The following is a 14,989-nucleotide window of genomic DNA, read 5'->3' on the forward strand; positions in this document are numbered from 1 at the left end:
CAGAATATTAATTAATTCGGCCAGGACCCAGTCCACTTATTTCCCATGACATCCACTATTTTTTCAGGAAGTGAAACTCAAGTGATTTTAAGTCATTCTTTGCTGCAACGTAAGTCCAGCTGCAAACTATCCAGCAGAATTTTTTCAAGGCCTGTACTCAGCAGTCTTGTGTAATTTATAGCTGTTAAATTGATTTCCTATGGTTTTTTTTTAAAATTAGTCACTAATCAGCCATTTCAGCAGGATGGTAGAAGTATGGGATTAGGATATAATGTTCAATTTTCCTTCTATCCTAGAAATTTGTCCTGACTGGTGGGTAAGGTGAACCAGTTCTCTTAAAACAATGAATCTAAATCTCTTTTGCCATTATGTAAACCTGTCTTTCCTCAGTGTTAGATTCAGTCAAAACAAACAAGCTTCTTATGAATCATTGCTAAATTATTAGCTTCTCCATAAAAGAGAGAGAAAAAAACCCAAATACTGGGAACAGAGTAAGAGTATGGTCAACGCAACATCCAAATGAATACTTTCTAAAATTTTAATGCTGTGTGTGTAAACAACTTCCTCTTACCCTATAGCCTGAGATAGCACTTGCTTTGAAAAATGTCTGTGCTAAATATCACAGAATGTGCAAAGGGGAAAATCGATACATACGTGATTAGCTGAGCAACATCGTGACGCTGCCTTTTTAGGAGGACGGAACCCCTCCAGTTAGAAAAATAGTCCAAGGTCAAGCTTACATTTGGGGTTACCGGTATCTTATCCCCATCATTCCAGATTTCCATCCCAATTAAGGTCACGTGAGTATTGAGCTTTTTATAAAGCTGTTGAAAGAGAATAAATGGCAAAGCAACAACTCATAATGGAGCTATTATTTTTTAATGTTTTCAAGGTACTTTAGATTTTTCAAACTTCTTTACAACGGCACTGTGAAAACCTTTCCAAAAGTACTTGTGGAATGGGAGTTACCATCTTTTCTGGCAGACGTTAGCATCCCCACTTGCAGAGAAGGCAGACATTCTTAGATACTTCAGGCCTATAAACTCCCTTTTTTTTTTTTTTTTGAACAAAAGTCCTATTAAAATGAACTTCTGGGGGGAGAGTATAGCTCAAGTGGTGGAGCGCATGCTTAGTATATACAAGGTCCTGGGTTCAATCCCCAGTACCTCCTCCAAAATTAAAATAAACCTAATTACCTCTCCCCACCAAAAAAATAAAAATAAAAATAAAAAAATAAAAAAATAAAAAAACAAACTTCTCCTTCTTGCAACCTCCAGAAATATTGTACGTATGTTTCTTCAAATGCTTGTAACTTTCTCAGAGTCATACTATTTCAGAATTAGCAAGCTTGACTCTGTGCTGGTTTGGGCACTAGAAAAGGAACACGCTTTGTGAAAAAGTCCTGCATATGTGAGTTACAATAAAGGCAGTGGTCCTCTAAGACTGGACTGAACCAAATAATCTACAATGCATATAGAATAGCCTTTAGACACAACGAATTAAGCTTATGAGACAATGCATTTACTCTAAAGATAAAAACTTATAGTTTTACAGTAGTTTATAAAACTGCATGGTGCTGGTCGAAGAGCACAAACTTCCAGTTACAAGATGCTGAAGTTCTGGGTATCTAATGTACAGCATGGTGATTATAGTTAATTACATTGTATTATATGCTTGAAAATTGCTGAGAGAGTAGATCTTTAATGTTTTCACCACAAAAAAGAAATGGTAATCATGTGTCGTGATGGAGGTGCTAGCCAACCCGTCAGGTTAGCTAACGTAATCATTTTGCAATGTATGTGCATCAAATCAACACACTGAACCCTCACATTTATACAGTGTAATAAGCCAATTATATCCCAGTGAAGCTGGGGGGAAAACTGCACAGTTACAGGCTTTCTCATGGGGCAACTCCCTGCTGAGAAACCTGAGGAGAGATTTTTTTCCCCCAGTAGTTTGGGAAACAATAAAAGCATTGAGGAATGCAATTATCATCAAAAGAGAAGTAAAAATCTAACCAGGTTCAAAACCTCTCCTTGTTTTTTTCCTCTCAACTTCCTCACTCCTTTGTTGCTTCATTTTACTCACCTGACAAAACTCCAGTCCTGGTTAAAACCACCTCTGCCTTCTGTCTCTCCTCCCCCAAGCCCCAGACACAGACACGGGAAACACACGATGCTGGCTGCTTTCTCTTAGAAGCCACGACTGCTAACCTCAAGTGGTCCTTACCATCCTCCAGCAAACCCGCCCCATTTCCAAAATCCATTCACTCTCACAGCCTCCTGCACATTTTTTTCATACTTCCTCCTCTTTCTCAAAAATTCTGACACTTTCTTGGAAACCCTCACTTTAAGAAGATGGCCCCTGCTTCCAAGTTCACTGAAGGTTATAGACTCAGCCGGAAGAGAACGTCCACAAGCTCCCACCCCGTCTACCCACCGGCCCAACACCTGTTCAAACAACCTGGGTTCCCCCTTCTTTCCTATATGAATGAACGGTCTGTGAGCCCAGGGCCAACTTCTCCCCTCATGCACGGGACCTGCTATTTCTCCCAGATCAAAGAGATTACTCCAGCAAGGCTTTCTATCTTCCTTGCATCATCAGGTTTAGCCTTCTGTGTGGTTAGCACGAAAAGGTTGACTCATCTTGGCAGGGGGAGAATTTCTCTTTATGTCCTTCTTCCTCTGACTTAAGCCCCGTATCTTGGCTCCCATGTATAGCAAAACTTTTGGAGGGAAAAAATTTCTGTGTTTGCTGTCTCCAATTCTACTTCTCTCATTACTGGACTCCCTATTTACTGTTCCATGTCACAGAAACTTGCTTCATTCAGGTGATCAATAACTTCTATTTTAAAAAAAAAATTTGTATTGAAGTATAGTTGATATATACAATATTATATAAGTTGCAGGTGTACAAGTATATATACAATGATTCAGTTTTTAAAGGTTACACTCCATTTATAGTTATTATAGAATATCGGCTATATTCCCTGTGCTGTACAGTATATCCTTGTGGCTTATTTTATACATAATAGTTTGTATCTCTTAATCCCCTGCCCCTATAATAGAACCTCCATATTATTAAATCCAACGGCCAATTCCTGGTCCTCATGAGGTGGGAAGCCCCATAAAAAAAGACCAGCAGGACCTCCAGGCAGGGCCATTACTCTCCTGCTAGCACCATCCGGTTCCCTGGCCCAGGGGCATTATCTCGCTTTTTTCCTCTGAAATGGCTTACTTCTAGGAAAGTGGAACTTACCCCTAAGATTCTGTTGGTTCCCTGAGCTAACTCCTGATTGGCCCATTTCTACCACTCCTGATTGGTCCATTTCCCTCACTCCTGATTGGTCCATTTCTACAAAGCTTGTTCCTAATTAGTCACTTTTGTTATACCTTATTTGCATATGATGTTACAAAATGTTGCAAAGTCTAGACTGGCAGCCTATAAAAGCCTGTGTAAACCAACAGACGGGGTCCAGAGCTTGGAGTGTTAACTCCTCTGGACCCGCTGGCGTAATAAACCTGAGTTCTCCAACCCTCCAAGTGCTGCTTGGTCTCTCGCCCGGATCCAGGCTGCTGTCACAACTGAGCTGTAACACACTTTGCTGCAAAACTCAGAAGCATCTAGCATCATTGATCATTTCTTCCTTTGATAGATTTTTGTTTCAAGCAGCTTCTGAAACAGCATCTCTCCTAGTTTTCTTTCAACCTCACTGTCTCCTCTTGATCTCGTCTCCACTCTTACCTTTTCTCAAAGAAGTTATTCAAGGGTTTATCTTTGTGTCTTTTTTCAACTTATCTACACCGACTCCCTTGGATGGTCTTACACCAGGGTTGGCAACCTTTTTCTGTAAAGGTGCAGATACAAAATATTCTAGGCTTTGAAGCCATGTGGCCTTGGTTGCAATTACTCACCACCTCTGGCATTGTAGCAGGAAAGCAGCCATAGACAATGTAAACAAATGGGAATGACTGTGTTTAAATAAAGCTTTATTTTATAAAAATGGGACAGGCAAAAGTAGGTTCACAGGTGCCAGTTTGTTGACCGGCATCTTATGCCATCTATATGTACTGAAGATACAGATTTCTATCACCACCCAGACCTTACTCTGAACTCCAATCTTGTATATCCAGCATTTCCACCTAGAAATCTTTATACAGAGAGACAGGTCAAAGTTGATGTGTCCCAAATGGAAATCCTAAGCTTTCCTCTGACAGATTTCCATTATCCCCTACTATTGTTCCCTATTCTTGAAGTTGTCACTTGACTCCTCTCTTTTTCTTACATGTCTTATCTCCCACCCACCTCATAAACCCTGTCGACTCTATCCAGAGTTCAGCTCTTCTCAATAGGTTCCCCAACACTGCTTTATCTCAAGCTGCCATCATCTCCTGCCCTGAATTATGACACAATCTCCCTACTTGGTGTTCCCTATCTAAGCACCCGAAATATCTCAGTCTCTCGTCTCTCTTTTAATCCTGCTTTATTTTTCTTTATAGCACTTATCATCATCTTACATACTCGCTGACCTGTTTGTTTGCCTCCTTGAACAAGAATGTTAACTCCCTCCCAGGAGGAAAGAATAACTCCTTGAAAAATGGGATATTTGTCAGTTTTGTTTTGTTCCCTATTTTAGTTCTGTAATCTAGTACCTGGCACAAAGTAGGTGTTCTTGTGGCTCCTTAAGAGGAAGCAGCATAATTTTTGTGGTGAGATGAGCTATGACCTTGGTCATTAAATCCACCTTCATTTTCTTTCTATCCTTAGATGATTTGCAGGACCACGAGTGACTCAGCTATTTCAACTAAGTAGGCTAACTATACATTCAGCTTTCAGAAACTAAAAAGATTTCAACAGAAGGGATAAAAAAAATCACTTTTTAAAAGTTTTTGGATATTAGATGATAAAATCATGTTTAAAGGACAGAATCAACAATTATACAGTGGAAATGGGCTTTAAAATCTAACCATTCCAAGTTCAAATCTTACTGCTATAATTTCCTAACTTTCTGATTTTAGGGAAGTTACTTTGCTTCTCAGAAGATAATCCTTTAGCTAGAAATTAAGTTTAATAATATGGTAGGGTTGTCCAAGGATTAAATGAGATAATGGGATTGACTGTACCAGAGCTTGGCTTATTTTGTTTGTTGTTTGGTTGTCTTTTCTGTTTTCTTCCTTAGATTGGTTTTCTATGGAGATTTGTTTGTCAGCATTTTCTTACTGGGCTGTAGGAAAACAAAAACCACCGAAACAAAACCCCCTTCTATACCTTCATGGACCTGAGAATAGTATGGCAAGTAGGTGAGAAACATCTTTTTCATGTAATATTAATATTTAATTAAGTCACCAAAGTCGTGGTCACCCTTCAAGAGCCAGTCAGCAGTGTTAGCCTAAGGAGTAAGGGCTTTTCTTCCTGGCTTCATGAGCATCTGCAGAAACACCCAATGACACAGCCTAGAAAACTGTTAAAATTACACTTAATAAAATATATCATACCATGTTGATGTAATTGACCATTTCAAGCACCCTCTTTCTTATTTTCTCTGGGTCTTCATTGTATCTTTTAAACTAAAAAACAGCCAAGACAAAATACAGACATTGAGAGAAATGAATATAATTGGAAGTTTAAAAAAAAACAGTTTCACTTTATTTTACTTGTTACTATAATTAATGGTCAGTTATAAAAGTTAGCATTTAAGCATTAGAAACAAAGTACTTCCGTGTCTCTCTAGCTAAATTAAAGCACTTTGGGAGAAGAGATGATGTTTCGTCCCCTGAAGGACCAGCCCAATGTAAAGCTCTAAGGAGTTGTTCCGGATGTATTTTCAATACCGTGGTTTCCTAAGCTAGGCAGAATTAGCGTGAGGAAGTTTATTCACGTAAAAAAAGTACAAACAGTAAATGAGTTTAGTATAATAAGAGAGCCAAAGCTTTAGGGTCTGAACTAACTTACTCATAATAACACAAAATTTTTCCTTTTGAGATCACTCGTGTGGATCTCAGGTTCAGAACAATCGATATATAAAAATGCATTCTCATAAAAGAAGATTAACAATGAATTTTACCCCCAAATTGCCTTTTTTGGAAGATTTTATTCATTACTCTTTTTTATTTACTACTCCCTGAGGAGCATAAACTTTAATTTATCAATGATTTAACTACTTAACAGAAGACAAAGTGACAAAGGAATTTAATTGGAAAATAAGCTTGAAGCTCTTAAAACAGTAAGAAAGGAGCATTATAGTGCAAAAAAACCAGTTTATGCATATCACATTACATGTACATTCCTTAAAAGGTGAAACCATGTCATTCTAATTATATGTCAAATTTCCTAGGTTTCAAAATAATTTATAAAAACAAATAGCTCATATTCAGGATTTTTAAAACCTTACCCATATATTTAATATCTCACATAATAAATTTATGTAGAAGAGCATTTTAAAAAACACATTTATTTGATATAATTACCTCACTATTATCCAAGACCAAATAATATTCTACATACTTCTTATGTTCCCGAGACTTCCGGTCTTTGGATTTCTGTAATAAACATAAAAAGGAAAATTACTAAGACAATATCTTTCTCTGCAAGAGTCATTCTTTAATTTGAAACATGTAATCTTGTAAGAGCTGGTTGATACCTGGGAATCATGGAAAACAACCCTACCATTTGACTCTAAATAACCAGCTAGACTCATCTATAGACAAGACTCAGTGATGACAGAGGTAGAAGAGACACTAGTGAGAGTCTAGTCTGGCCCCTTCATTTTACCAAAGAGTTTAAAGGATTACGCAAATAATCAATAAGAGTGCTAAAAATAAAGCCAAAGTCTTCAGATCTTTTGAAGAGTGGACTTTCTCCACTGTTGTGCCATGAAACAGACATGTTAACCTCCTAGGGTTTTGTTTTGTTTTGCTTGCCTTTTACTCCTATCCCAGTGAAGACCCCCTCCTTTAACAATGATGCACAGCCCAGAACCATGACACCTAGTCTGTTTCTTTACTTCTCAGAGCTGGATCTCTTTCCCACATTCCAAGCTTTCCTATTTTCAGTCTTTTTCTTTCCACAAAATAAAACAAAACCAAAATACATGTTTCATAGTGTATTTGTTACTGACCTGTGGTCTTGGACTCTTTAATTAATAGAAATTGGTAAGAGGCCAGAGGAGAAATTCAGGCAAGACTTTACTGGGACTCATGTTGCAGCAGGAGGGAGTGAAAATGAGCAACAGGTTCCCTTGCTTGCTCCCCAAGAGGGGGAGGGGGCGAGCTGGTCTCTTAAATAGGATAAGGGTAGGGATGGACCCATGGGTCAGGCTAGATGGGTGGCTTAGGTGGTTGGCCCACCCACTTCAAGGTTCCATGTGCAGGGATCATGCCCAGTACTCTGCCTCTGTTCCCAAACACCTCAGAAGTGGCAGTTGAATTTTGGTCTTTTTGTATCTTATTGCTCATAATTTTCCCCAACAGGTATGCACACAGTCATTTTTAGTTCCTTATAGTTTCTTTGTATTCTGTTGCTCAAGGTGTAAGCACTGCAGCAAAGGGTCCCAGGTCCCAGCCTATTTCAGATTATCCCATTAAAAAGTATCAGATACATAATTTGTATCAAATAATAAAGCATCAAAGTTTATTATCTTGCATTTCTGGAAGTGTTTGGCTTTTAATAAGATTCCATTAACAAGAACCAATTACTAAAAGTAGACTTCTGGGTGTTGTCTAAATACACCCACCTTCCATGGGAGCAACATATTTATTAGCACTTACTGTGCACCAACAGTGCTCTGGGCACTAGGGGGATGGGGTGAAACAGACATGGTCCCTGTGCTTCAGATGTTCACAGTAGATAAACAAACATGGGTATATCAGATGATAAGTAGTGCTATTCTAGGGATTAAATGCAGAGGTGTGAAAATGAAGGCAGTGATGACAGAGATTTTTGTATATACTTTACAGTTTCAAACACAAGGTACAGTCAATTTTCTTCTATGACTGGAGGCTGAATTCCAGATATGAAAGAATATTCTATGTTCCTGTGGGCAAATCCTGTATTCACTTTGCTCACTGCAAAGATTAGTTGAATGAATTCATTCATGAAGGAAGCAGAATATTTTATCTCAAAGCAATAATAATGATTTACACCTGGGTGGTGTGTTGTAGCATCATGAAAGTTGTCTGCTTCTAGAGGGCCATGTTATATCTGTGCACCTTTTTAACTCTTGCACACGGTTGTCAATAATAGTTGATCCATACACACTTATTAAATAAATCATCAATGTGCAATAAGGTTTTCATGTCTCTGTAGTCTACTAGCTTGAACAATGACTGCAAAGTTTCAGTCAATTGTAGCTGCCAAGACTGGAACCCAGGGAAGACAGGACAGAATACATCAGAGCATTGCAGTTAAAAAATGCAAGTAGGCATACAACCAGAAAGGTGACAGGTGGGGCCCCATTCCAATCAACTCCATGTGTCCACAGCATGTCATCCATCCCACAGGTGCGGTTGTCAGTGTTCTTTTCATTGGGATCATGCTTGAAGAGTGCGTGTTCCTGTTCGTCGTGATTTGCGGGGCTTAAAGGTTCAATGAAGTACCTTTGATCTCCCTGACTGAAGTAACCCCTGAAAAACACGGGAATCCAAGCTTCCTAAAAATACTCCCATTTTGAGCACTAAAAATTTATCGACTCCAAAAAGTTACCAATACCAAAGCACTCCAAGCTTGCAGGAATAGAATATAGTACAATATTAAAACTGTAGAGAACTTTGGAGATTACTGAAACTTATTTTCTCTATGAGGAAATTGGACCTGTTGAGGAGAAGTGACTACTGCAGTCATTTAGCTAATCTGTCAGAACTGGCACTGGAATGGAAATTTCCTGACTCTCAGTCCAATGTCTTTTCAATTCCCCTGCCTTGTCTGCTCTAAAGGTACACTGACAATAAAAGAGAATTCAGAGACTTATAAATAAGGGTTAAAATTCTGGGTCTATCACTTACTAGATGGGATACTGTGGGAAAATGACTTAAACTCACATAGCTTTAGTTCTCCCATCTATAAAATGGAAATAATAATACCTGTTGTAAAGACTGAAAGAGATAATATGTAAAGCACATGATCAATGAATATTAGCAATTTCTTCTCAACTCTCTCTGCTGAAGTCCTGAGCTAGAGTCATTTAACCATTACTTAGGGAGTACCCATTATTCATTAGTCATTGCAGCAATGGCAGAAGGCAACAGGAAAAGAGTCATGGTCTCTCCTCTCATGGAGCTTATATTCCAATAAGGAAGATAAATAAATATATATTTATATATTTAATATATTTAATAAATTATATATATGACATATATGTAATATCTGTAATTACAGTAGATAATTGCTAGCAAGAAAAAGTACAATACATATAACAGGGAGTCTGGACTAAGTGTACATGGAATTAGAAGACAAGAGTGTAGATGTAGGGAGATTCGTTAGGTGATTTATTGTAATGGTCTGCATAAACAGTCACGACAGTTTGGACAAGGATGTGGCAGGAGAGAGAGAATGTAGTGAACAATCTCAAGGAATATTTAGAACGCATAATCAATAGGATTTACCAATGGATTGAAAACGGGTATTTGCGAGGCAAGAAGTCATCAAGGAACCTAGGTTTCTAGATGAGGCGAGTGCTTGATTGACTATACCGTTCACTGAGATAGGCAACACTGGAAAAATACAACCTTAGGGAGAATATCATTAGTATGATTTGGAGTATATTAAGATTGAGAATTCCTTAAGATATCCAGATATGAAGAGACATGGAGATACAGAAGAGGAGATGAGATAATCAAGTCTGGGCATCAGAATCGTTATCTTACTGGAGACAGATACATGCGGAGTCATAACACCCAGAAAGAAATGGATGTCATGGGCATGGAAAGGACAAGCTAGAGAGACAGTTTCGAGTGGAGAGAGAAGACAGAGAGGAGATCCCACTCCCTAAAGATTCTGACTGTAAAACTAGAACTCGAAAACCTATATTTTGAAAACAAGCAAACAAAAACAACTCTGCAAGCAATTCTGATGTGTAATTGACAAACTACTAGGAAGAGAAGCTGTGTTAACTTCAAATTTCAAAATTTTCGAGCACTTAGGATTCATACTTAACTTTAATATAATTAATTATACTTGAGAGTCTTCCGGTTATTAAAACACACACCCACACGCGCACACATCATCATCACGGGTATGCACAAACCTTCATGAAGGCTTACCTTAGACCCCTACATGTGCTAATGCTAGCATCAGAGACGTTTTCATTAACGAGGTGTCCTTGGTAGTAACAGTCATCCTAAGGAAAAGGAAAAAGGGTTTTACAAGGGAAAAGTGTGCCTATATTTTAGACTCGCTATTAAATTTGAATTTGAAATTTTAAAACAAGATCTTTAATGTTCTCAAATCATTTTATGCTAAACAGCAGTCAATTTAGAGCTGTAAAAAAATTTTAAGAAGCGTTTTGTGGTTAAAATCTTTAATATTTAGTTAATAACCCCAAATGCTTAGTGGACGTATACTAAACGTTGTCAATTTTGTTGTTGCAGGAAAAGGGTAACGGGGTGAATGCAGTCTGGAAGAAACCAACTCACAAATGTAAGTTTAAAACCTGAGCCCCTGAAACACCAGACAGGCATTCTTTCCCTTGGCTAACTGCTCATTAAATTTTCCTAACGTGTATGAGCTCTTTCCAATGAATGGATCATCCTGATTGTGTTAGTTCTTGATTTATCCGAAGAGTTCCACCAGACTAACTGGATTAGTCTAATACCCCTACCACCACTTGAAGTAAAATGCTCCCTCTTAACATTTTTTCATGTGGATGTACTTCAGTCAAATATGCCTTTCTACCTTGGGACAGATGAGGTATTGGCCCACGTGTCATTGCTATGGAAGAGAATGCTTGAAGGCCTTCCAACAGAAAATGGAGCTCAGAAAAGATGACGCTGATAAAACACCCCTCATACCACTTCATACTGTCTTCTTCTCTGAATAGGAGTCAAGAGTGAAAATGATTTAGGGAAAACATAGATTCTACAGTTCTACCAGTGAGGAAATAGTTCTGAGGTTGAGAGACTACACGATCTAGAATGGTGACTGGCATTGAGTAAGAATAACAGATGACTTTAAGTATTCACTTTTCTAATGAAAATAAGAAGCTCCTTCTGCCCTCTCTCCAAGACGGAGTCCTTGAAGGCTGGAAAGGGTCACCATATTGCCAAGGAATGTGTTCTCATCAGACTGTGAAAATGTTGGCGGATCTAGTAAGAAATGACTACTTCTGAAGAACACATCATTGCTCGGCTACTTCACTTTCTCTAATTGTCTGGCAATGACACTGCCTCTGGGTGTGTGGGTCACACCCCAATAAACAATGAGTCTAGGATACTCTGTTTTACCATGATCTGTGGGCTCGTGGTGACCTCCTTTCCAGTGGAGTTATAATATGTTTCCGTGTAGCCTGGTGCAAGGAGATCCCTGAGGGGGAAAGAAGAAAAGTCATGTTTACTTGTGCTAATTTGCAAAGTCCAGTGATCAAAGTGAGGGCTTTCAATGGCTGTGGAGGAAAGTTTTACCTCCTGAGCTCAGTCTCCTAGCCCCTCAAGACAAATCCAAGCGTGAAGGGGATGCTGAAACTGGACAGATGGGGGAGGGCAGGGACAAGCCTGAGTAGTGGAACAATGTCTACTGCCTCATCAAACTTGGCATGCTTGTCTGAGGACAGATTTGGGGAAGAAATGGAACTGAGGGCAAAGTGGATAAAAATGACTGAAAAGAACAGTGCTCCTCACCAGCTTAGGGTAACTACATTTTCACTCAGTCCTTGTCAGTTACCAGCGGCTTGTTGACAACTGCAGCCTGGGAAATGCATTGCAAATTGACTTGCATTTGGTAGTTAGGGCTCTGTCAGCATTTTCACTGTGCTTCTTAAAAGTTTTTCAATTACCCACCAGCAAACAGGAGTCTGAATATTTATTTATTTATTTGGAACTATCAGAAAAATTTTTTAAATTTTTGTTTTTTTTTAATTGAAGTATAGTTGATTTCAAATGTTTCAGGGGTACAGCAAAATGATTTAGTTTTTATATATATATATATATATATATATATATATATATATATATATGCATGTATATTCTTTTTCAGATTCTTTTCCATTATAGGTTATTACAAGATATTGAATATAGTTCCCTGTGCTATACAGTAGGTCCTTGTTGTTGTTTTTTTATAACAGATTTATTTATTTTTTTTCCCTTTTTCAGTTTTATTATGTAAAATTATTACAGGTTGCACATACACATTATATTCCATGTAAATACATATATACAGTATACTTTTTTAAAAGAGGAAGGGCAAGGAGAAAAGGAAGTAAACTAGTATGATAAAATGTCTTCTCTATACTGGCCACTGTGTTAGACATGTTACGTAAACCATTTAGTCATTTCAACAATCCTACAAGATAAATATTAGTCTCCTTTTTTTTCAGATGAAATTAAACAGTTCCAGTGGCAAAGAATCATATCTAGGCCTGCCTGAATTCCAAGCCTGTATGATTTCACTTCCATTGTACTACACTGCTTCCAAACTCTAGTCAGTTGTGACTTTTTGCAAAAGGTGACAGTCTGCTTGAGGGGAAAAATAATCTTGCTGTCCTTGAACAACTTAGGGATTGAAAAGAAGTTTGAAAGCACAGAATTAGGGAAAACTACTTTTGAAACAGTCTGGATATAGGATGATCAAGATCTGGGTGAGAGCTGAGGCAGCGAAATTTGAAAAGGAATGTTGACTCTCGGTGAATTCAGTGAAGAGAATGACAATGTAATGCATAAGAAACACGGAGGCTTAGCGGATGGGTGGGTAGAAAGAGCACTGGTGCTGGAATCAGGAGCCCCCAGTTCTGGTTTGACCACTGACTTGTTTTTTTGACCCTAGAGTTTATTTAACTTACATATTTTTTTTTCTGGTGAAAATAGTTGCAATTTGTTTTAATATCTAATCTTTCAGTGTTAGAATAACAAATATGCAACAATGCATGGGAAGGATTTAAAAATCTATGTGCTATTTCATAAAAATTGATAAAATTTATATGTCTGCTTGCACCTCATGCATTGTGTTTTACAACCAGAACTAACAATACACTGTTCTGTTACTCAGTGTGTCTCTACCACTTCAGTGGGAACACATACTCGCTGAGCCCCTCGGGACAGCCGAGAGTACAAGCAGACTAGCCAAGGTGCGTGAGCCGTAAACAGTAACAGGCTGAATTAGAACACTTTCCACCTGCGCACTTGCTGTTGGGGAGGCTAACACTAGAAGTAAAGATACTTACTTGTTTTTTTTCAAATAAAGCACTGCAATTTTTCCATTAACTGTCATTTCATACTTCAGTTCCGTTTCAAATTTGTCCTGAAAAAAATGCACAAACATTTACTGGTAATTAAAAACACACACACCAATATGCTTGTGGCTGCAACCATCTGTTTAATCATTAGAAAGCAATGCCTGCTTTTCTTTGAACAGTAGTCTCTATAATTCCAAATGTCTGCTTCTGCGTCCTTTAACAAATAAAACACCTGCCAACTGAAGACACAGATTATCTGAGACCTTTATACCAATCCATCTACCCATCCATCCATCTACACATTCTACAAATACTATTTGAATGCTGGGTATACGCTAGACACTGTTTGGTTCTGGAAACAGACTTCAAAGCAGGAAAAATTGGTACCTACTGTCAGAAAGCTTATAATCTTGTGGAAAGGCAGCCAATAAAAGTGAGTTATGTTATAGGGTAAGGGGTGTAAATATGGAAACAGGGTAGGATGTCTGACATCTTAAGGGCAGGAAAGGTTTTCCTGAGGAAGTAACGTGTAAGCTGAGAATTAGCCGGGTGAAGTGGGAGGTGGGGATGCGCGTGGGGGTTAGTTATTTGAGAAGAAGGAATAGTATGCATACAGACCCAAAGACCTGCAAGCCTCTCTCTGATGATCTCTGATCTGGAGATCTCAAGGCTAAGTGGAGGTCAGAATATGGGCAAAATAACAAGAATATGTACCCCAAGGCAGGACGAGATCCTCAGGAAGAAAATATAGTCTCAGGTGTTTAGAAAGAGAAAAATGTCACCTCAAGTAACTCATGTGGAAAAGGAGAACTATTATAAGTTCAGATTTATATGTACAGGAGGAGACAGAGAGGAGGAGACACGAGGATTTCAAAGAAGAGTGGTCAGGTACTGAATTCCGACTTAGTTCTATAAAACAGGGTTCATTAACCATGGTTACAACGGTTAATACATGGCAATATCGACAAATTCACTGGGACATTGTTATTGTTATTGTTATTAGTAAAGGGATCAACTATAGCGGACCGCACGTGATTGAGCACCACTGACTACGGACCGATTGCTGTTTCCTTGGCCGTATTTCACCTAAGGCCAAGCCTTCCCTGTCTCCTCCCTCTCCTGGCTGGAACAGGACCTGAGCTCATCGAGGGACAACTGAGAGTTAAGAGTCATCAGGTCAGGATATTGTAGAGGGATTTGCCGTCTCCAAGGTCAGTTATTTTAGCCCAGATTTCCTTTAAATTACAAGTTATTAGTCATCTCTGGTGTCAAAAATCCGAAACTATAAACATCCTACACTGTGGGTCGAGCTGAGGGGAGGCTGCTGTAATTCAGTTCATTTTCATGAATAACAGGACCTGGAAAAAAGCCTGAGGGTTGAAAACAAAAGTCATGGGGAATCAATATAACTACTTATCGTTCAGGTTTAAGAAAGGCCAGAGAGAATGAAAATATTCAGAGGGGACAAGATATGACCTTCTATATAGAAGCACCTTCCAGGTATCTGTTTCCTGTCAGCAATGAATTTTAGTGGATTTTCATACAAAATACTATTTGGAGGTTTTTTCAGAAAAAACATCACTGTTTTGGGAGTGGAAGTTTCAGCTGACA

General features: G+C 38.5%; 1 protein-coding gene across 1 annotated transcript in view; it reads right to left on the reverse strand.

Moving 5' to 3' along the window:
• ADAM28 (ADAM metallopeptidase domain 28) overlaps positions 1-14,989 on the reverse strand; it is a 49,371-nt gene that overhangs the window by 20,455 nt on the left and 13,927 nt on the right. The window contains exons 4-10 of the mRNA XM_032470840.1: positions 13,367-13,443; positions 11,436-11,514; positions 10,257-10,333; positions 8,426-8,621; positions 6,468-6,539; positions 5,496-5,567; positions 655-824 (exon numbers count right to left, since the gene is read on the reverse strand). Of these exons, the coding sequence (XP_032326731.1) occupies positions 655-824; positions 5,496-5,567; positions 6,468-6,539; positions 8,426-8,621; positions 10,257-10,333; positions 11,436-11,514; positions 13,367-13,443 (743 nt within the window). The remainder of the gene's footprint in view (positions 1-654; positions 825-5,495; positions 5,568-6,467; positions 6,540-8,425; positions 8,622-10,256; positions 10,334-11,435; positions 11,515-13,366; positions 13,444-14,989) is intronic.

The sequence above is a fragment of the Camelus ferus genome, chromosome 31 (assembly GCF_009834535.1).
Source record: "Camelus ferus isolate YT-003-E chromosome 31, BCGSAC_Cfer_1.0, whole genome shotgun sequence".
Lineage (NCBI taxonomy): Eukaryota > Metazoa > Chordata > Mammalia > Artiodactyla > Camelidae > Camelus > Camelus ferus.